Here is a 19903-nt window from a genome sequence, read left to right as displayed (position 1 = left end):
AATTTCATATTTTCTTTATTACATAGGAATCAGGAAACATTTGGCTGTCTCAACTACTGTATTATTTTATTATTAAATAATTTCTCTAACTGCAAGCTCAGTCTTTTCATCATCAAAGTTAGGGATTGGGCTAATGATCTTTATCCTTGGATCTAAAATCCAATGTATGAAAAATACTTTCATAAAACCACAATATAAGTTCACTCCTGTTGAACAATTTGTTTGCTACCCCCGATAAGTTATTATTATTATGAAGATAACATTCTGTGATATGCTCACGGGTTAACTTTAAACCCCTGACCTTTAATAATTACAAAGATAATACACATATAAGAGTAAATTATGATGCAGACAGAATGACTCTCTGGTAACTGATACAGGGTTGCTACAGGAAACTTAAGGAAAGCTGTGTTCATTAGGAACGTTTTTAAAAGGCTGAGTTTTAGCAAGGTCTGGTAGAATTAAAACAAATGGGGTAAAGATTAAAAGTCATTCCACACTTAGGGCAAGAACATGATTAATAACAGGTATAATAAGCATCAAGCATAATCTACTACAGGAACTGTAAAACAGAGGCCTGGATGGGAATGAAGAGAGAAAAAAAATATTACAAGTTAAGACCTGGAAGTTAGAACCTAGATCTGTCATTTAATAGTAATCTCTTTCTCTCTTTAGTTGCTAAGTCATGTCTGACTCTTGCAACCGCATGGACTGTAGCCTGCCAGGCTCCTCTATCCATGGGTTTCTCCAGGCAAGAATACTGGAGTGGGTTGCCATTTCCTTCTTCAGGGGATCTTCCCGACCCAGGAGTCGAACCTGATCTTCTGCATTGCAGGCACATTCTTCACTGAGCTATGAGGGAAGCCCTGAATAGTAATATGCTGCTGCTGCTGCTGCGTCACTTCAGTCGTGTCCGACTCTGTGCAGTCCCATAGATGGCAGCCCACCAGGCTCCCCCATCCCTGAGATTCTCCAGGCAAGAACACTGGAGTGGGTTGCCATTTCCTTCTCCAATGCATGAAAGTGAAAAGTGAAAGTGAAGTCGCTCAGTCGTGTCCAACTCTTAGTGACCCCATGGACTGCAGCCTACCAGGCTCCTCCATCCATGGGATTTTCCAGGCAAGAGTACTGGAGTGGGGTGCCATCGCCTTCACTGGAATAGTAATATGAAAGAAGGCAAATTTCTCTATTTATACCTGTTTATCTGTAAAATGGAGATACTAGTACCCATCATCATCAAGTGGCTGTGAAGATTAAATGATACAATTCAGTAAATGTGAACTATTATCACGGGAGGAAATGCTGGCAAGGAGATATGGGTCAACAGAGAAAGTATCCAGGTAGAAGGCACAGCAGTTGCAAGGTGAAGAAAAGATGGTGAACAGATCTCTTGGGGAACGGCATGCAAGTAGTTTGGTTTGGTAGGACAAATGGAAATGTGAGGCAATAGTGGAAGACAGGAGGTTTTTAATGATGAGTTTTAGATTTTATTCTGAAGGTATCTGGGCCATTTAAAGGTTTAAATGGCAAATGCTTTAGAATCAGAACTTTATTTCAAGATCATTCTGGTAGTAGTGAAAAGGCTGGATTGGATATGAGTTACTACGACAGAGAGACCATTAGCAGGCACTTGAAGGGAATTGCTACCCAGTCCAGTAGTCTTGCCTGGAGAATCCCCATGGACAGAGGAGCCTGGCAGGCTACAGTCCAAGGGGTCACAGAGTCAGACACAACTAAGGCACTAACACATTACAGTAATCCAAGAAATCCAAACAAAACCTGATGTCAGCAGCAAGAGAGATGGAGCTAAAGGAATGTCGGTTAGAAGATGGGTTAGAGAGTCAACAATGAGGAAGCACCTTCAAAAATCAACAGAATGTAGTGTATCAGACTGGGAAGTTGGAGAGGTGAGCAGATTTCTGGTTTTAACTCATAAGATGGTTGCTCATACCATTCACCACATTGAGTAATGTTAAGAGAAAGCCCAGGCTAGGATGGGATGGGCTCAGCTGATTTGACAAAAAGTTGTTCACTAAGTGCCATTTTTCTATACTTTGTGCTAAATGCTTATCATCTATCACTTGCCTTATTCTTCAAATCAAAATCTGTCAAGTGGTATTAAAATCCCCATTTTACTGGCAAGGAAATGAAAAGTAAATGATTTAGGAGATTAAATTATCTGAAGATACAGTTTATATATTTAAGAGCCAGGTCAGCCTGATTCTAAAAACTCTATTATTCTACAGAATCTTTCAGACGCAGATTGATAGTGAAGAGGCCACAGTGCAATAGTGGGGCGAAAGGCTAGCTGAAGACAGTATTAAAATATAATTTCCCTTTTACAAGCTTTGTTGTGAAAAAGGGAAGACAACACACCCCAGGGATTATTTTAGACCACTGATTCAACTGTTATTTGACATGTACTTGTAAAGCTATTTTTTTCTGCGTTTCTTGTCAACAAAGGACAAGAAATGCAGAAAGCGGCGTATCAGTCTTCATGGTAAAAGTGGTGTACGGTGAGTTCAGTCTTCTTCCACATCACCGTTTCATAGAAAAGCCTGTTAAGTACAGATAAGCTCACATTAATTTAAAAACACAATAAAATCACCAAAATGTACTTCCAGGTGGTTCCAGTTTAAGACAGTGGATTGGCCCCAAAAGTCTGTCACTCCAGTAAAATGAAAGAAAAGGAATTGAAAGAGGTATTTTTAGATACATCACCTTAGATGAATCTCAAAGGCATTATGCTGAATAAAATAAGCAAGCTTCAAAAGGTTACATATGAATACATTTATGACATTTCAGGAGACAAAACTATAGGGGTGGAAAAAAGATCAGTGGTTGCCTGGGTTCATGGGTGGAGGAAAGGGTGACTATAAAGCTGTACAGTAGAAAGGAGACAGGATTGTGGTACTGCTCTGTATTCCAAGATGGTTACACAAATCTATACATGTGTTAAAATTCACAAAACTGTACAAGAACAGAAAGTAATGATTATTGTATGACAGTCTAAAGAATATTTTAAAAAATACAGCCTAAAATGATGGAGAGTAAAAAGGAGACAGTAACAGAAATCAATTTCAACAGATTTCTGGAAAACAGAAAGGAGATGGAATATGGCTGAGCAGGACAGAGGGAGCCACCTTCTAAAGGGACTGCAAGGGGACGGATACCACTGAGAAGCATGCTGATGGGTTCCAAAAGCCCTGAGAAGCTCAGACTTGAAAGCAGAACTTAGAGCAGAGTGGAGTCAAGGGACCGGCCTGAAAATGAGTAGCTGAAAACTGTGCACCACAGAATGGTCCGATCCCCAAGATCTCCACCCCTCTGCCTCTTGACAAATACCACCTCTCGCCTCCGTCATGTCTCCCACAGGCAGAAGACGAGAGAATTTTTATCTGGAAAAAGTAATGGGAGACAACTAGGTGGACAGCATATACAAAGGGACAGGTATAGCAGAAATATGTGAAGTGGAAACAGAAACTGAGGGGGAGGACAAGGCAGAAGCAGAGGGTTCAGAGCAGTAAGAGACAGATCCTCTTTCAACCCTTCCTTTTGCAGAAGACTAGCGAATTCATCCCTAGAAAAACTGAAGAGTCCCACAGAAAAGGCCTCCAGCCAAAGGACTGGCTCTCTGACAGTCATTCCCTAATGCAGCGCTTCTCAAAATTCAATCTACCTACAGTTGCTGACCTGCCAACCATTTATTACTTGTCTAAGCATTTTATCATAAGCGGCAGTTCTGAGTAGCACTATGCTAGGGAGGCCATCACTGGTCAAGCACTAGCCCACAAACAAAGAGCTTACAATAAATTTTTGGGGTCCATTCACACACAATAGATTGCTCAGACTAGCCAGAAATGGGAGGAAATTCACCTACATGAAAAACTGAAAATAGCTCCAGTAAACAAGAGAGTAAATTAGGCCACAGCAGATCCAGCACAGGAGGGTGCAATGAGAGCATGGCGTAACAGCTGTGTAGCTCACCAAAAAATCACCAGTACAGACTGGCAGAGAAGGACAATTGCAGGACAGACCTTCCTAGTAAAAACAGGGAATCGGGTTATCTGATATTTGGAGACAAAACCCATCAAAAGACTAACAATGAGAACATGATGGACCTGCCAGAAAAGCTCGAAAAATTTTAAGACAGGCTTCCAGAAATTACGTAAATGTTAAAAAGGAGAATGATTATTAATTCTGGGAAAAATAAAGTGTACAAAGTATAATCTTGGCGCTCTCCTTTGCTCTACTGTATACAGTATTTTTAAAGTCATAATTAAACAATAGTTAATGTGTTTATTAAATATTATAACTATATAATAGGAGAAGGGGAGATATGTGTGTTAGCTAAATCGTCAGGTAATAGCATCAAGAAGACAGTAAGGTCTCAAGTTATTAAATCAAGCAATAGTAGAATAGGCATGTTATTTAGATACACCAAGATAAATACCAAAAGTAACAACTTTTGAAGTCAAAGTGATCACCCCTAGAAAAGCTGGGGCAGGTACTGCTGTTTTTCATCTTAATGCCTTCAGATATTTTTTTAACTGTGTACATTAGTTTGATAAATTTTAGATATATAAAAGGAAATAAGGTCACCATGGTCTGACTCGATTTTAGACATATTTATTCTGAAATTTCAAATGACATTAGGGGAAATATGATTTTTATGTTTACTGAAGGGCATGGGCAAGAAACCAGCTCTAATACACTTTGCTAGATTATCCAAATACTACATTTATGCATCACATTCTCCTTGAAACAGCACTTCCTTACTCCCTCCATCCTCCCCTCAAAATAGCCATGTTCACAAAGAACAGAATTCTGCAGCTTAACCAGCACAGGATGACAGAGTAACGCGAAGGCCGTGTTCCCATGAAGACAGGAGATGAGAGGCTTAGCAGCAACCATTAGGCCTACCTCTCAGCTGCTCCTCTTTCCTAGTCTGGCTTTTCATTTCTTATGCCCCCTCCCTACCTTCTTCATTATTTTCATCGCCCTTGTCTCCCTACCAGTTTTTCATTTTCTATTTACCAAAAATTTCCCTTACTCTAATACCAAATCTAGCCTGTCTGCCTATAACTGAGGTTATAATCTGACCACTTCCTAAGGAGAACAGATGCTGCTCAGTAGTGTAGATATATCTTGCAATTAATGCTGTCAGAATGACTAATACACATATAGATGGCAATCAAATCTAGGCATGGAAATGTTAAAACCTGGACTCATTGAGCTTGGGCTAAAATTTAGAGCTAAATATTAACAACAATACTGGGGCACTGTTATTTTAGCAAGACACTTAAACATAGCAAAATTAATATTTTTCATTTTTATTAATACAGAATATACTAACAGTAAGTTATCTTTCAATATAATCAAGGTTACAAATAAACTGTTACTAACCAATAAACAAATAATAGTCACTTGACTCTTCTCTTGGTTGAATAATTCTCTATTAGGTAGTACAGTTATTTTTACCAATTTATGTTTAAACTGTTTTATGATTTCAAAGAAATTTCTTAGTCTTTACATATTAAATAATTCCATTAATTGGGAACTTCATGTATCACAATTATTTCCAGCAAGTTAATGTATTCTTCAATGCCTTCTACTCAACCTAGTTGTCTTAAAATGCATTCTGATTCTTTGAAAGCTGAGTATGACATTGGTGTTTCCAAAAGTGAGCATAAAGCCCATAAGAAAGAAATGTTTTCCTTCCTTCCCCCAGTCACAGAGGCCATATGAGTGTTCCACATTCTTCGTATTTAGCAACAGGAATCCCTAACAACTCAAATGGCAGCAGACAAGGGAGAATTTAGGCCATCAATGTATTTGTAAAAACAGATAAAACTCCAAATATATTTTAAGATTCCATCTTCACCACAGATGACAAAGGGTTGGAGAGGCTCTTCGACTTTTCTGTAGCAGCAATCCTGGTCCCCCAGTTAGAAAAAGAGACGCAGGATGGCAGTCAGTCCTTCTTAAACAGCACAAACACAACCTGCAAATACTGGCAGAAGCCCTCTCCCCTACTGATATATCCCAGAAAATACACTGCCGTGTGCAAGAGGGTCAATTATCAGAATAAATAACCATATTCTGAACGACTGACAATAAAATAGTTTTACACAAAGAATACCCTATGCACTCAGAAACTTCAGGATAACCAAATATTAAGTACCTCATGCAAGTAATATTCTGTTAAGTATGAACTACAAGTTCTTTTAACTGAATTTCATATTGTACAAAACTTAAGTGTGGCACATTTCTACTATTACCATTACATTATTTTTTTTAAAAAATGTAGTCAAAATTGATACATTACACAGACCTTTTGATTTAAAATATAACCAAAGGAAACCATTACAAACTCTTAATTCAAACAGGCATTTTTCTATACAAACATATGAGTTATTTTAGTTTAAAAAAAAAATAGCCATTTCAATGCAATTAAGCCACCTCTGATTACGACATACATTTCATGCATGTGAAAAAATAAGTTTACATTCAAGAATCAGTTCCATAGCAAACAAATTACAGCATTTATTCAAGAAGGAATATTAAAAATAATTCCAGTTAATAGAAAATAAAATAACTTCAAGCATATATATTATAATTTACCGTGTACATACAACGAAATCTCCAGAATTTAATTAGGAAATTTAAAGAATTTCTTTTGAAAGTACGTCTTAGAAAAACCAACCAAAACAATTGGTGCCATAACTAAAGAGAATGTCCGTACACATCCACATTTGACCTACATGTAAAAACTGGATGAAATATAGAGGAAATAAAGGTTACTGTTTTCTAAAATCTCAGAAATATAATATTAGTACTTAGGTCAAAACACTTACCTGCAAATTAAAAACAGCTTGAGGTATTTCCAATGCTGAAGCAAATTTCTGAATGTTAAATACCACAAGAATGAAAACAGTCTCCTTTGAACATTTATACCTGGTTTATAGTTGAGACAGAAGACAAGGTCTGCCTAGAAGTTTTCCCATCTCACCTATATTCTTGGATCCCTGATGAAGTGTAAGCTTCAAGGGAAATGGTCACATGTAAAAACAGCAAGTAAGATGAGTTTCCTGACTGCAACATCTTAGCCAAAATAGGAAGTGGAATTTTAAATTCTCCTGAGACCCACCTGACCTCTTCAGACACGAGCATTAATTCCTATGCTAGCCAGGTTAAGCATGTCCTTTGAAATCAAATCTAAGCTTGACAACTGTACTGGATAAGCTGAATACAGGAATCACCTCAACAAAGATGGTACTTTAAGCCTTTACACACGACACATGAAAATGATGAAGTGTTTTATTTAGATTTGGTCTTTCTTCATCTTTTTGTAACTCTGGATCCTGAAAGGTTAGCAAGTCGTTATACTCATACATCTTGTAATCCCGTTCTTCACACAACAGGCACACATATACAGTATCATATGTCAATATATTATCATCAACACAGCATAAACATATAAGCAGCAGACGCATTTCACATGAAAGAGGCTCTATGCATCACATAGCCTGTCCCAACAAAAAAGAAACATCATAATGCCATTTCAGCAGTTACAGTGTTGATATGATCAGTATAGCTAATCTGTTTTATACCCGTCATATATTTTCATAAGTCATCCATAAGGAAGAAGCAGAAGACAAAGACTGCTTTTTAAAAAATGTTATGTGCCAACTTCAAAAATGACATACTAACCAGAACATCAGCATTTGAAAGCTAGGTTGAACAGGACTGGCCTTGATGCACATGCAGTAAATTTGTTTTCAGAATATAAAATTAAATGGTAATGTCAGCAGTATTACTACTGTTTCTATATTTATGATTAATTACTAGCAGTACAACTCCCAGAAGAAAGGAGATGGATCCAATAGTGATGTAAGCAATCCCCAAAAATGGATTTTTTCCTCCCATCCATGAAATGGTGCTCAAGATCATCCGCTTCCGTCCATCAAATGAATGTACAGGGTAATCTGAAGAGTGTATAGGAAGACGTCCATGTCTTGTTACTTGATTTTTAAAATACAACTTAAGTTGGCATTTAATTCCTTGTAATTCATTGGTATAATTCTATGATAGATACCTTACTCATATGTTCTAAATCACAACATAATTATACAATTATTACCCTAAAGGACTGATTTCACAAACTGTTAGTAGTAGAAGCCAATATAGTTTACAAGCAAAAGCAACTAAATTTAAGAGTTACGTAATTTCTCATTTCTCAGATATTTCTGTTCTCATTACACAGGAAGGGGTAAAAGGCCTGTAATGTGAAAAAAAAAAATTTCAGATAAACAGCAATGAAACCCATAGAGGAAAATGAGGTTGACAGACCAGGAGAAACGGGAAGAATGAAGGGACTGGGGTACTTTTTGAGCACTGAGCTCAAAACGCATGTGCAGCAAGAGTGTCGTTCTGAGAAGGTGGGAGGACTCAGCACAAGACAAAAAGCATGACACTGAAGTTTTATACGGCGGACTTGGAGCAATGAGAAAACTCACAGTGTGATACAGAGTCAATGGCTAAAACAGAATGGAAATGAAGGAAGAAATGGGACATCGACATACTGGATGAGCTACATCCATGGACAAATTCCAGGATTCTGGCAAGAGTTAGGGCAGAGAAGAAGACAGAACTAAGTCCCTAAGCTAAAGGTTCACAACTTCTTCAGATGCATCTTTTGAATCAAGTGTGAGAGTTCCCATCTGTTTCTCCAGCTTCTGTAGCTCCCCAGCCTGGAAGACAGGCCCTGTGACTCCAATGGGAGGCTCAGTTCTACCAGTCCTTAAATCAATCGCAACCCAAGCCAGGAATGATTATAAGAGTTCTAACTAACCCAATACTCTATGGGATGTGGTATCAAATCACCCAAGCTAGTCTCTCAATATCCCAACCCTAAAAAGGGGGCTTCTACCTTAATTCTAATATCAGGTTCCCACCTTAGACTCAGTTTTCATAATTAACCCTTGATGTTTTGCAGGTCTCATTTCTGTCTAACTGATTTTCAAAAGACTACAATTCTCCTAACAGTTTTCTTGGTGCAAATTATCTGTCAACTAAGAAACCCTGAGTGCTCCAAAGCCTTCCCTTTCTTGTGCTATAGGCTGCGGCTGCCCTCTACTTGGGCTACAGCCTCAAGATTATTCTCTCTGCTGCTGCTGCTAAGTCACTTCAGTCGTGTCCGACTCTGTGCAACCCCATAGACGGGAGCCCACCAGGCTCCCCTGTCCCTGGGATCCTCCAGGCAAGAACACTGGAGTGGGTTGCCATTTCCTTCTCCAATTATTCTCTCTACCAGCACCTGAATTGAGTTTGTTTGTCTAAAACTGCTGCTATGTAGGCAGAGTTTCAAAACCTTGGACACTTTCAGTCTGTCACTATCAGGTCATGCTCAGGTGTGTACTGAGGTGCAAAATCAAAACACTAAGGATCCAAATAGAGCTTTACTTTGAAATGAGGTCTATTAATTCAACCATTTATTAATCTAAACTGAAAATATGTATTTATAGCTAATTTGGGTTCAGTTCAGTTCAGTCGCTCAGTCGTGCCCGACTCTTTGCGACCCCATGAATCATAATTTGGGTTATGAAAAATCAAAAATGTAAGATCATCAGCAAACATTTAAATGCTAATATCTGAGCTATTTTCATCCATGATATATACAAGCAATGGGCTAGAGATTAAAAGATGTAAGGATTTTGTTTAAAATAAAATTTAGTGCCCAATATTTCTAGCTTAGGAAAGACTCTGCACCCAGGCTGATATGGACAGGTCTGACTACTTGAGTGAACCAGCCAGGAGTGCAGCCTACAGTAGTGGTTGATGGTAAAGTCAACAGCCTTTGGAGTCAGCAGCTTGATTCCGAACCCCAATTTTTCTACTACTTGTGTAATCTCAGATAAGTTACTTAAAGGCTCTATGTTCCTGTATTCTTGTCTACAATATGGAGATGATTCACAATGCTTGAAATAAATAATATATGCAAAGTATTTAATATAACTGACATAGAGTTAGGATGAAATAAATGATATTTATCAGCACTTAAAAGTCTGCCTAAATTATTAAGGTAGAACAATACAGCTAATGATAAAAATGCTTTGGTACTGTAAAAAGAATCATTATAAATAATTATGTTGATATGAAGTAACAAATTCATTAATTTTTAATATTTAAAAAATTTTTTGAAAAAAAAAATATTGAAACAGCCCACTACCAACAACACTTATTTGCTAAGCACTAGGTATACTTACTAGCCTTTGCATTAAACTCAATTACAATCTCTCTTGTAAAAATATCTAACTTATTAATAAATCTTGCACTACATTTTAAATAATTTACTAAGTAATATGGGAACCCCTGATCACTTTTTCACCAAATAATATGCTTGAATTCTAGTCCAAAGTATATACAAATTAAATATGTTTCTGGAAGAAACAAGTTAAAAGAGACTTTCTCATACATATACACATACTCTTATAAAAATGCAGTGAACAAAACTAAAGTACAAAGTAGCATGCCACATAACTGAGACAAGGTTGGACTATACTCCTTTCAAATTCTTTGAATCTGTGTACATGGCCAAAAAAGGATACTGTATGTGATATTCAAATAGTATCGTCCAGCTGGTAATGTTGGATGTAAATCATTTTTCCGCTCTATAAGACGATATAACTTACGAAAAGTAGGTAATGCTGCAGTACGCATCCAAACAATAAAATCCTCATTTATGAAGCCATTATTATCTTCATCAGAATCCAACATGTAAACTGGTTTAACCCAGTTTACTGGCTTTGTTGTGCCTTAAAAAGGAGAGATGGGAGTGGAAATGGGGAGACAAAATATTCAATTTTATTAAGAGTTTCAATGAAAAGTCACACTCTGATAAAACAAAGATACACAATATGAATATTTTTCCTATGTGCAAAAATAGAAATATAGTCATATTCTAAGTCTTAAAATCTAAAGAGAAATCAATTCCTCACATAAAACCTTAACAAATAATTACAAAGATGTGACTGTTATCTCAAGAGATTACTAAAAGTAGGCTATTGAGTATGTACCAAAAGGCAGATGACTTAATGCAAAGATGTAATGGTAAGAAACATTACATTATGGAATAAAGGAGGCAAAGAAAAAAAAAAAATTGGACTTATAAAATTTAAATAAATACTTGTTTAAAATGAACTTTGTTACAACTTTAAAAGATTATAGCTGAAACACATAAGAAAATACCAGAGAAATTCAAGATGAACAGTATGTTTCCTTTAGAATTTTAACACATTAGAAAATGCTACATATTTTACTTAATTTGACATGGAGAAAAGTTGTTTTTAAAAAACCATAAACTTTTTTAAGATCCTAAAGACAGAAAATTTTAGGTATTTCATTAAAATACCTAGATTATGTTTTAAGGGATAACAGTAATACTTTACCTTTGAATCGTTCTTCTAAGGGATCTGTTCCAGGGGGATTTCTGAATTTTACATTTTTATCTGTCCACCAAGCAATACCTTTCTTTTTCAAAGTAATAGGCATAAGATCAGATGCATTGCCAACCTGAAACAATTCTAGTGTATCTGGACACAAGAAAAGAGAGATATTACTAAACATTGAGAGAGTCATTTCCTAGGCAGGTTGATAGGGAGTCTAGGGGTCCCCAAGGAGAGAGGGGTCTAGAATTCTCAAGGAGGAAGAAAGGACAAACTTTTTTTCTTTCTCCACATTCCTTAGGATTATATAACAATAATGTATCCTGCCTGAGGACAGTCTTTGGATTAAACCTTCTGGCTAATTCTGTTATCTTAAAATGTAAATTATGGGAGTAGGTCTGATGAGGTCTTTACAACCTCCAGACATTCTTTGGAATATGTAACTTCATTGTTAACACTAGCAAGTGGGTACTCTTTCGGCCCCCTTCTGATGCCTATGTCAGAAGCTTTCTCTATCTCCTTTATACTTTAATAAAATTTTATTACACAAAAGCTCTGAGCGATCAAGCCTCGTCTCTGGCCCTGGATTGAATTCTTCTCCTCCGGGGGCTAAGAATCCCGGTGTCTTCGCGTGATTCAACAACAACCTTTCAACATCTACTGAAAATCCATAGTAACAGCTTTACTCCATGAGAAATGAGGATCTGGTATTTGCTCCCCAAAGCAATTTTAACAAAGCAGGCACATGATGTGCATCTGCTCTTGGTTATTTACATGTGAATTAACTATGGTAACTTTATGATCCTAGATGAACTTGCCTTTCCTCAATACAGTTCCAAGTCATTTTCCTACATGGCTAGCTGGTATGTGGTAAGGTCAAATGTTTTAATATTAACACAAATAAAACAAGTTGCAAGGTAAATCTGCCTTTCCTATTCTTTAAAAAAAAAACGCACATTGCTAAATAGCTTCTAGCTTACCAAATTCTATATCTGCACTGTTCAACATGGTAATCACCGGCTATATTGCTACAGAGCCCTTGAAATTAATGCCTGTCCAAATGAATGTTTTGTAAGGATATAATATACATCAGACAAAGATTTTATATAAAAAATTAGTATATGAAATATCTCACTAATAACTTTATATACTGAACATCACTTACATGCTGAAATGATAATATCTGGGGCATACTGAGTTTAATAAAATATTATTAAAGTTAATTTAACTTGGTTTTATTGTTTTTAATGTGACTATCAGAAAACTTAAAATTATATACATGTCTCACATTTATGGTTCATATTATATTCATATCAGACAGTGCTGTATACCTTTTTATGGTATAAATATTCAAAGTTAGTTTATCATATATGAAACCAGAAGTAGCAGAAAGTCTCTGCTTCTTCTCAGAGATATAAATTCTTAAAATATAAGAATTCACAAAAGAAAGTCATAAAGCATTCCAATATCCCACTGCAAAACTAATATTATATATTTATCTTAAAGCTGTTGAATTTTACAATTTCATGTTCCTGTTCAGTTGCTAAGTTCATTCTTGTCTCTGTAAGATTATACAAATATTCCTAACTATAGTATAATATATATAATCTTTGTTTATCTCTATATCATACCATTAAACATGCTGTTGGCTATAGCCCCACAAGGAGCAATTGGTTTGTCTTCATTTCTTCGATAAGGCTCACACTCCTTACTGGGATTCTGATATTCAAAAGGAAAGAAGAGAGAAATCATTACCCAGGTCTCTGAGAAAACTATCAGTTAGCCCTAATTACTGATTAAAAATTCAATGCCTACGTATTTCTTATTTGCAATGCATACAGAGTGTCTATACTAAAGACAGATTATAAATAATACCACATTTAACTATGCAAAATATATTCCTTAACATTATTGCTTTATAACCTTTCTTCGCATATATTTTGTCACATAGATACATGTCAAAATGATATTTTAAAACATCTTCATACCAACACAGAAATCATAACTACAAACAGTTTTCGACCCAAGAAAAATTAAGAAGCCATCTATTGTCAATCCAGCTGTAATGTAATGAAGGGAATCTTAAATTGGAAGTAAGACTGGAGCTTATAGTTCCAACTAATGTACTGCTTCAGCCAAGTCCCTTGATTTATCTGGGCCTGACTTACAAAAAGAACATGTTCAACTAGATAATTTCAAATTCTGTAATTTGGAGTTAAATCCCCAAATTAAATTCTGTGGAAGGAAGGAAGGGAGAGCAGGGAAGAGGGTTGGCTGACTGGAGAGAAGGAAGGAAAAGAAGTCTCAGAGTATAGCAGTCTTCTCTAAATTGTGCATCCAGGTTAAAGAAAACAAACATGTTGGCAAGGCAAACAGCAATACACCTGTCCTCCAGATTCAGTTTTGATTTAGTCCCTAGTGAAGATCTCAAGGAAACATGTAATTTGTAGTTAATCTAGAGATTCTACCAAGTCTCACATGAGGTATATGTCTGAGTTATTCTGTAATCCCAAGGCCACATTAGGCCATGTTTCAAAACATATAAACAAAGCAAGATAGTCTCAATTTGAAATTAACTAGAACCTAGCGTCCTAGGGCTATTCCATTATCACCAATGTTGTCTTGTATCTACATTCTCATTGGAAAAAGAACTACAGGAGTGAAAAAGACGGGAGAACATTAAAGAAATGTGGCAGGGAATCTCATAAAGTCTCCTTAATATTTGACTTCTCAGCTTTTCAGTCCCTATGCCATCTACATTCGTAAAGTTATTATTCTAAGGCCATGAAGATAAACAATATATAATTAGCCTATTATTATTTGATTGTTTTGATGAAAACTGATTTCAAGAAAAAAAGGTAAATAAACTCTCAGTGTGACATATATATATACTGTAACCACTAAACTCTTGGGGGGTGAGGGAGGGAGTGGAATAGCAACTTCATTTAGAAAACCAGCAAAGAGAGGAGATGGTGGACTTGTGTCCTGAAGAACTGTCTTCTAGCTACTAAATTACTGAAGAAGTTTTAAAAGAAAGGAAAATATTCACTACCTAGTCATCAGGTACTGAACTAAGCAAGGTTACATACTTTGTAGTAACTGCCTTAGAAAAACCATTTACTGAGTACCTAACGTACCACATACCATGAAAGGTGCTAGAAAGGGAAAAATGAAAGAAAAAAAAGTCTCTGCTTTTCAGCAGCTCACAATTTAACAAGGGAAACAAACCCAAACACAACCAACTATAATATGAAATGAGAGCCATGACAAAAGTGTCTATATTTATTCCATATCTATTTATTAAATGCCTCTCATGTGTTAGGCACTGTAGAGGTACTTGGTCCATGGTGATTAAAGAAAGTCGTGCCCCCTGCTCTCATGGGCTTGCAGTATGATTGGGAAGACAGAAGATAAGTAAATAAATGATATGGGGAAGTCTTTCTCATCAAAGTTAAGACCTGAAGAAAGTAGGAGACAGCCACGTGAAGAACACGTGGAAGAGAGCCTGAAACAGAGAGAACAGTACACGCCATTTAGAAAGAACCTGGTATCTTTGAGAAAGTCAAGGAGGAATGTAGTTAAGAGTATGGGCAATAAAGAAAACGATAAGACTGGACAGTCGTGCACAGCTCAGATCATCCTGAGTAAACAAACCACTGAAAGATTTTAGGCAGAGAAATGGTATTTATGTTTTTTTAAAGATCACTCTAGCAGTTACGTAGAACTGCTGGAAAGGAAGACAGAGAGTGGATGATATGGGGAGACTGTGTTAAGTAAAGTATGAAATGAAGTGTGAACACAGTATGAATGAAGTACACACAGAAAGAAGTTATTTTGCATCCAGAGACACTAAACGGCAGGCCTGAGATGAGGGGACCTCCAAGGAAAGAGTAAAAGCCACAATCTAGACAAATGAAATGTAAAAGTCAAAATGGGCAGATTACGCGTGTCACCAGGCATAGTTAGGGAATAGTATATATGGCCCAGGGCAGCCAGGCCAAAGGTACATTAAGGATAGAATATAAAACCAAAGAGGCTGGAGTGGTAGGCTGACATCAGATTGTGAAGGGCCTTACATACAATGTTAAGTAACTTAGACTTCAATCTGTTTATTCTGAACATCTTTAAAATTTTTGAAAGCCATCTGGTCTTAAGTCATATATTTTGGTCTAGTCCAGGGATCAATAAATGACAGCCTGCAAACCAAATTCAGCCCAGGACCTGTTTTTGTAAATAAAGTTTTATTGGAACAGCTACACCCATTCACTTAAGTATTGTCTATGGCTGCCTTCATTCTAAAATGGCAGAGCTGAGTAGCTGCAATGGACTACATGACCTGCAAAGCTGAAAATGTTTACTATTGGCCCTTTACAGAAAAAAATCCTAAGTTTAGTTGAAAAACTTTGCTTGAAGTTTGAAAGAAAAGAATCTCAGCTTCTTTAGCCCTCTGTGAAGAGTGTATCTACATAAAAGAACTGTAAATCAACCACCACTTCTGGGTCTTTCAACACACACCCCATCTATGATCCCAATCGACAAATTCTGAGTACCTGGTGTGTCTCATGGAACATCACCTTCTCTGGACTTGTGGATCTAACAACATAAACCCCGACATGGACTACAAACTATTACAGACCTAACTGGAATCTTTAATAGACTTATTATTTCATAAGATCCCAAACATCAGGAAATAGCAATAAAACTGGGAAGGATAACCAAGGGCAATTATACATTTACCAGGACCATTCTGGTCCCAATATGGTTCTAAACCGCATTCTAAGAGAGTCACTGTTTTTAAGAGATCCTTAAATTACTGTGGGACTCCTCAGGCTTGCTGCACTGGCAGCAATAATATAAAATACCTGGGCACCAGCCACTACTATGGAGAGCTGAACAACAGTCAGGAACCCAAGATCACCTAGTCCATAGGTTGCCAAACCCGGCTGAGCATCAGAAGGGGAGCTTGTTAAAAACAGACATTTTAGAGCTCCAACCCTGTAGACGTAGACATGAAAGACTTAGGAGAATTCTGGACTCTCTATTTTCAAAAAGCTCCTCAGACAGTTTTTCAGTAACCCACCCTTTGGATTTTAGTACTTAGGTGTCCCACAGGGTAAAGGGAAATGGCAACCCACTCCAGTGTTCTTGCTTGGAGAATCCCAGGGATGGGGGAGCCTGGTGACCCCATAGGGTCACACAGAGTCAGAAATGACTGAAGTGACTTAGCAGCAGCAGGGTAAAAAACAAAGAGCATACATGTTTAATTTTAAAACATAATCTCAGAAATTAAAAGTAGTTTATTTACATATTCCTACCCAGTATAATAATAATGAATAAACCCAAACAGAACAAATTATATTCCCAGAATGCTACATTCATCAAAATTCCATTACAAACTGACCGTCGTTTTTGTTACCTAGTCACTAAGTCATGTCCAACTCTTTACAACCCCATGGATTGTAGCCCACCAGGCTCTTTTAAGTCTAAAATGCAGTTCTTGGGTGCAATCTCAAAAACGACAGAATGATCTCTGTTTGTTTCCAAGACAAACCATTCAATATCACAGTAAACCAAGTCTATGCCCCAAACAGTAATGCTGAAGAAGCTGAAGTTGAACGGTTCTATGAAGACCTACAAGACCTTCTAGAACTAACACCCAAAAAAGATGTTCTTTTCATTACACGGGACTGGAATGCAAAAGTAGGAAGTCAAGAGACCTGGAGTAACAGGCAAATTTGGACTTGGAGTACAATATGAAGCAGGGCAAAGGCTAACAGAGTTCTGCCATGAGAACACACTGGTCATAGCAAACACCCTCTTCGAACAACACAAGAGGAGACTCTACACATGGACATTACCAGACGGTCAATACCGATATCAGACTGATTATATTCTTTGCAGCCAAAGATGGAGAAGCTCTATACAGTCAGCAAAAACAAGACCGGGAGCTGACTGTGGCTCAGATCATGAACTCCTTATTGCCAAATTCAGACTTCTATTGAAGAAAGTAGGGAAAACCACTAGATCATTCAGGTATGACCTGAATCCCTTACAATTATACAGTGAAAGTGACAAATAGATTCAAGGGATTAGATCCTTGAATTTCAAATCCTAAAAGATGATGTTGTGAAAGTGTTGCACTCAATATGCCAGCAAATTTGGAAAACTCAGCAGTGGCCATAGGACTGGAAAAGGTCAGTTTTCATTTCAATCCCAAAGAAAGGCAATGGCGAAGAATGTTCAAAATACTGCACAACTGCACTCATCTCACATGCTAGTAAAGTAATGCTCAAAATTCTCCAAGCCAGGCTTCAACAGTACATAAACTGTGAACTTCCAGATGTTTAAGCTGGATTCAGAAAAGGCAGAGGAACCAGAGATCAAATTGCCAGTATCTGCTGGATCATTGAAAAGGCATGAGAGTTCCAGAAAAATATCTACTTCTGCTTTATTGACTAAGCCAAATTTTGACTGTGTGGATCACAATAAACTGTCAAAAAATTCTTGAATAGATGGGAATACCAGACCACCTTACCTGCCTCCTGAGAAATCTGTATGCAGATCAAGAAGCAACAGTTAGAACTGGACATGGAACAATGGACTGGCTCCAAATCAGGAAAGGAGTACATCAAGTCTGTATATTGTCACCCTGCTTATTTAACTTACACGCAGAGTATATCATGTGATATGCTGGGCTGGACAAAGCACAAGCTGGAATCAAGATTGCCAGGAGAAATATCAATAACCTCAGACACACAGATGACACCACTCTTAAGGCAGAAAGTGAAGAACTAAAGAGCCTCTTGATGAAAGTGAAAGAGGACAGTGAAAAAGTTGGCTTAAAGCTCAACATTCAGAAAACTAAGATCATGGCATCCGGTCCCATCACTTCATGGCAAAGAGATAGGGAAACAATGGAAATAGTGACAGACTTTATTTTGGGCTCCAAAATCACTGCAGATGGTGACTGCAGCCATGAAATTAAAAGGCAGAGGTTTCCTTGGAAGGAAACCTATGACTAACCTAGACAGCATATTAAAAAGCAGAGACATTACCTTTGCCAACAAAGGTCTGTCTAGTCAAAGCTATGGTTTTTCCAGTAGTCATGTATGCATGTGAGAGTTGGACTATAAAGAAAGCTGAGTGCACAAAAATTGATGCTTTTGAACTGCAGTGTTGGAGAAGACTCTTGAGAGTCCCTTGGACTGCAAGGAGATCCAAACAGTCCATCCTAAAGGAAATCAGTCCTGAGTATTCATTGAAAGGGCTGATTCTGAAGCTAAAACTCCAATATTCTGGCCACCTGATGGGAAGAACTGACTCACTGGAAAAGACCCTGATGCTGGGAAAGATTGAGGGCAGGAGGAGATGTGGACAACAGAGGAGAGGTGGTTGGATGGTATCACCGACTCAATGGACATGAGTTTGAGCAAGCTCTGGGAGTTGGTGATGGATAGGGAAGCCTGGTGTGTTACAGTCCACTGGGTTGCAAAAAGTCGGACACGACTGAACAACTGAACTAAACTAAGACTCTTCTACCCATGGGATTTCCCAGGCAAGAACACTCGAGTGGGTTGCCATTTCCTTCTCAGGGAGATCTTCCCAACCCAGGAGGTGGAACCCGTGTCTCCTGTATTAGCAGGCAGCTTCTTTATAGCTGAGGCCAGGGAGTTAACAAAGCAAAAATCTCGATACTATGAGAAACAAGCAGGAAGTAACGCGTCCTCTGGCTGCACGAAATCATTAATCTGTGCAAATTCCAGAGAAAAAAATTTTAACTAAAACCCTCACTAAACAAATAAAAAATGACAAGCAATATTTTAATTTCATTTAACATTTTAATATCTATCATTTCTTATTGAAATGAGAATTGACAGATCTCACTGAAATGAGAGAACACAATTATCACATGTTCTTAGTTATTAAAACACCAGTTTCGTGTTCTATCACTTTACTTACAAGCAAAGCACCAGGATCTCCATTTAGCTGACCATCATCTCGAGATTTCACATAGCGACGATGGTTTTGATAGAAATTAGACAGTCCGTAATACATAAATACATTGCCCTAGAGAAAGGGAAAAAATGTTCATATAAAACTATTAAGTATAAAGTTTCATGCATACATAAAAACTATGTAATTTGGACTAGTTCAGAACATTGATAACTTAAAACAGGTACTGGGGTGAATTCTGCCAGAACTGGAAATAAAGAAAGCATGCTCCAAAAAATCCAAGAGTAAACTCTGAAATACCCTGAAAGACCTCAAAGATATCTAGTTACATTAAAACAAACAAATAGAAAAGCTCTCATGAAATCTATTAGCCTAGTTTGATCTACTTTCAATTTTAAATTGCAAAGTAATTATCTTCCAATTAAAATCTATAAATAACTTTTTAAAATTTTTTCTGTAATTCAGATTGGTCTTTATCCAATTAGCATCAACTTTTCAAAGAT

At 37.2% G+C, this 19903-nt stretch overlaps 1 protein-coding gene across 1 annotated transcript in view; it reads right to left on the bottom strand.

The window, feature by feature from the left end:
• Nucleotides 1–5317: 5317 nt before the first annotated feature.
• TMEM30A (transmembrane protein 30A) overlaps nt 5318–19903 on the bottom strand; it is a 42490-nt gene continuing 27904 nt past the window's right edge. The window contains 5 exon segments of the mRNA XM_006061999.3: nt 5318–7988; nt 10611–10817; nt 11451–11594; nt 13079–13166; nt 19407–19514. Of these exon segments, the coding sequence (XP_006062061.3) occupies nt 7795–7988; nt 10611–10817; nt 11451–11594; nt 13079–13166; nt 19407–19514 (741 nt within the window). The 3' untranslated portion in view covers nt 5318–7794.

Source organism: Bubalus bubalis, chromosome 10 (assembly GCF_019923935.1).
Source record: "Bubalus bubalis isolate 160015118507 breed Murrah chromosome 10, NDDB_SH_1, whole genome shotgun sequence".
Classification (NCBI taxonomy): Eukaryota; Metazoa; Chordata; class Mammalia; order Artiodactyla; family Bovidae; genus Bubalus; species Bubalus bubalis.
Note: the sequence above shows the minus strand (reverse complement) of the source record. Positions and strands in the feature narration are given on the sequence as shown.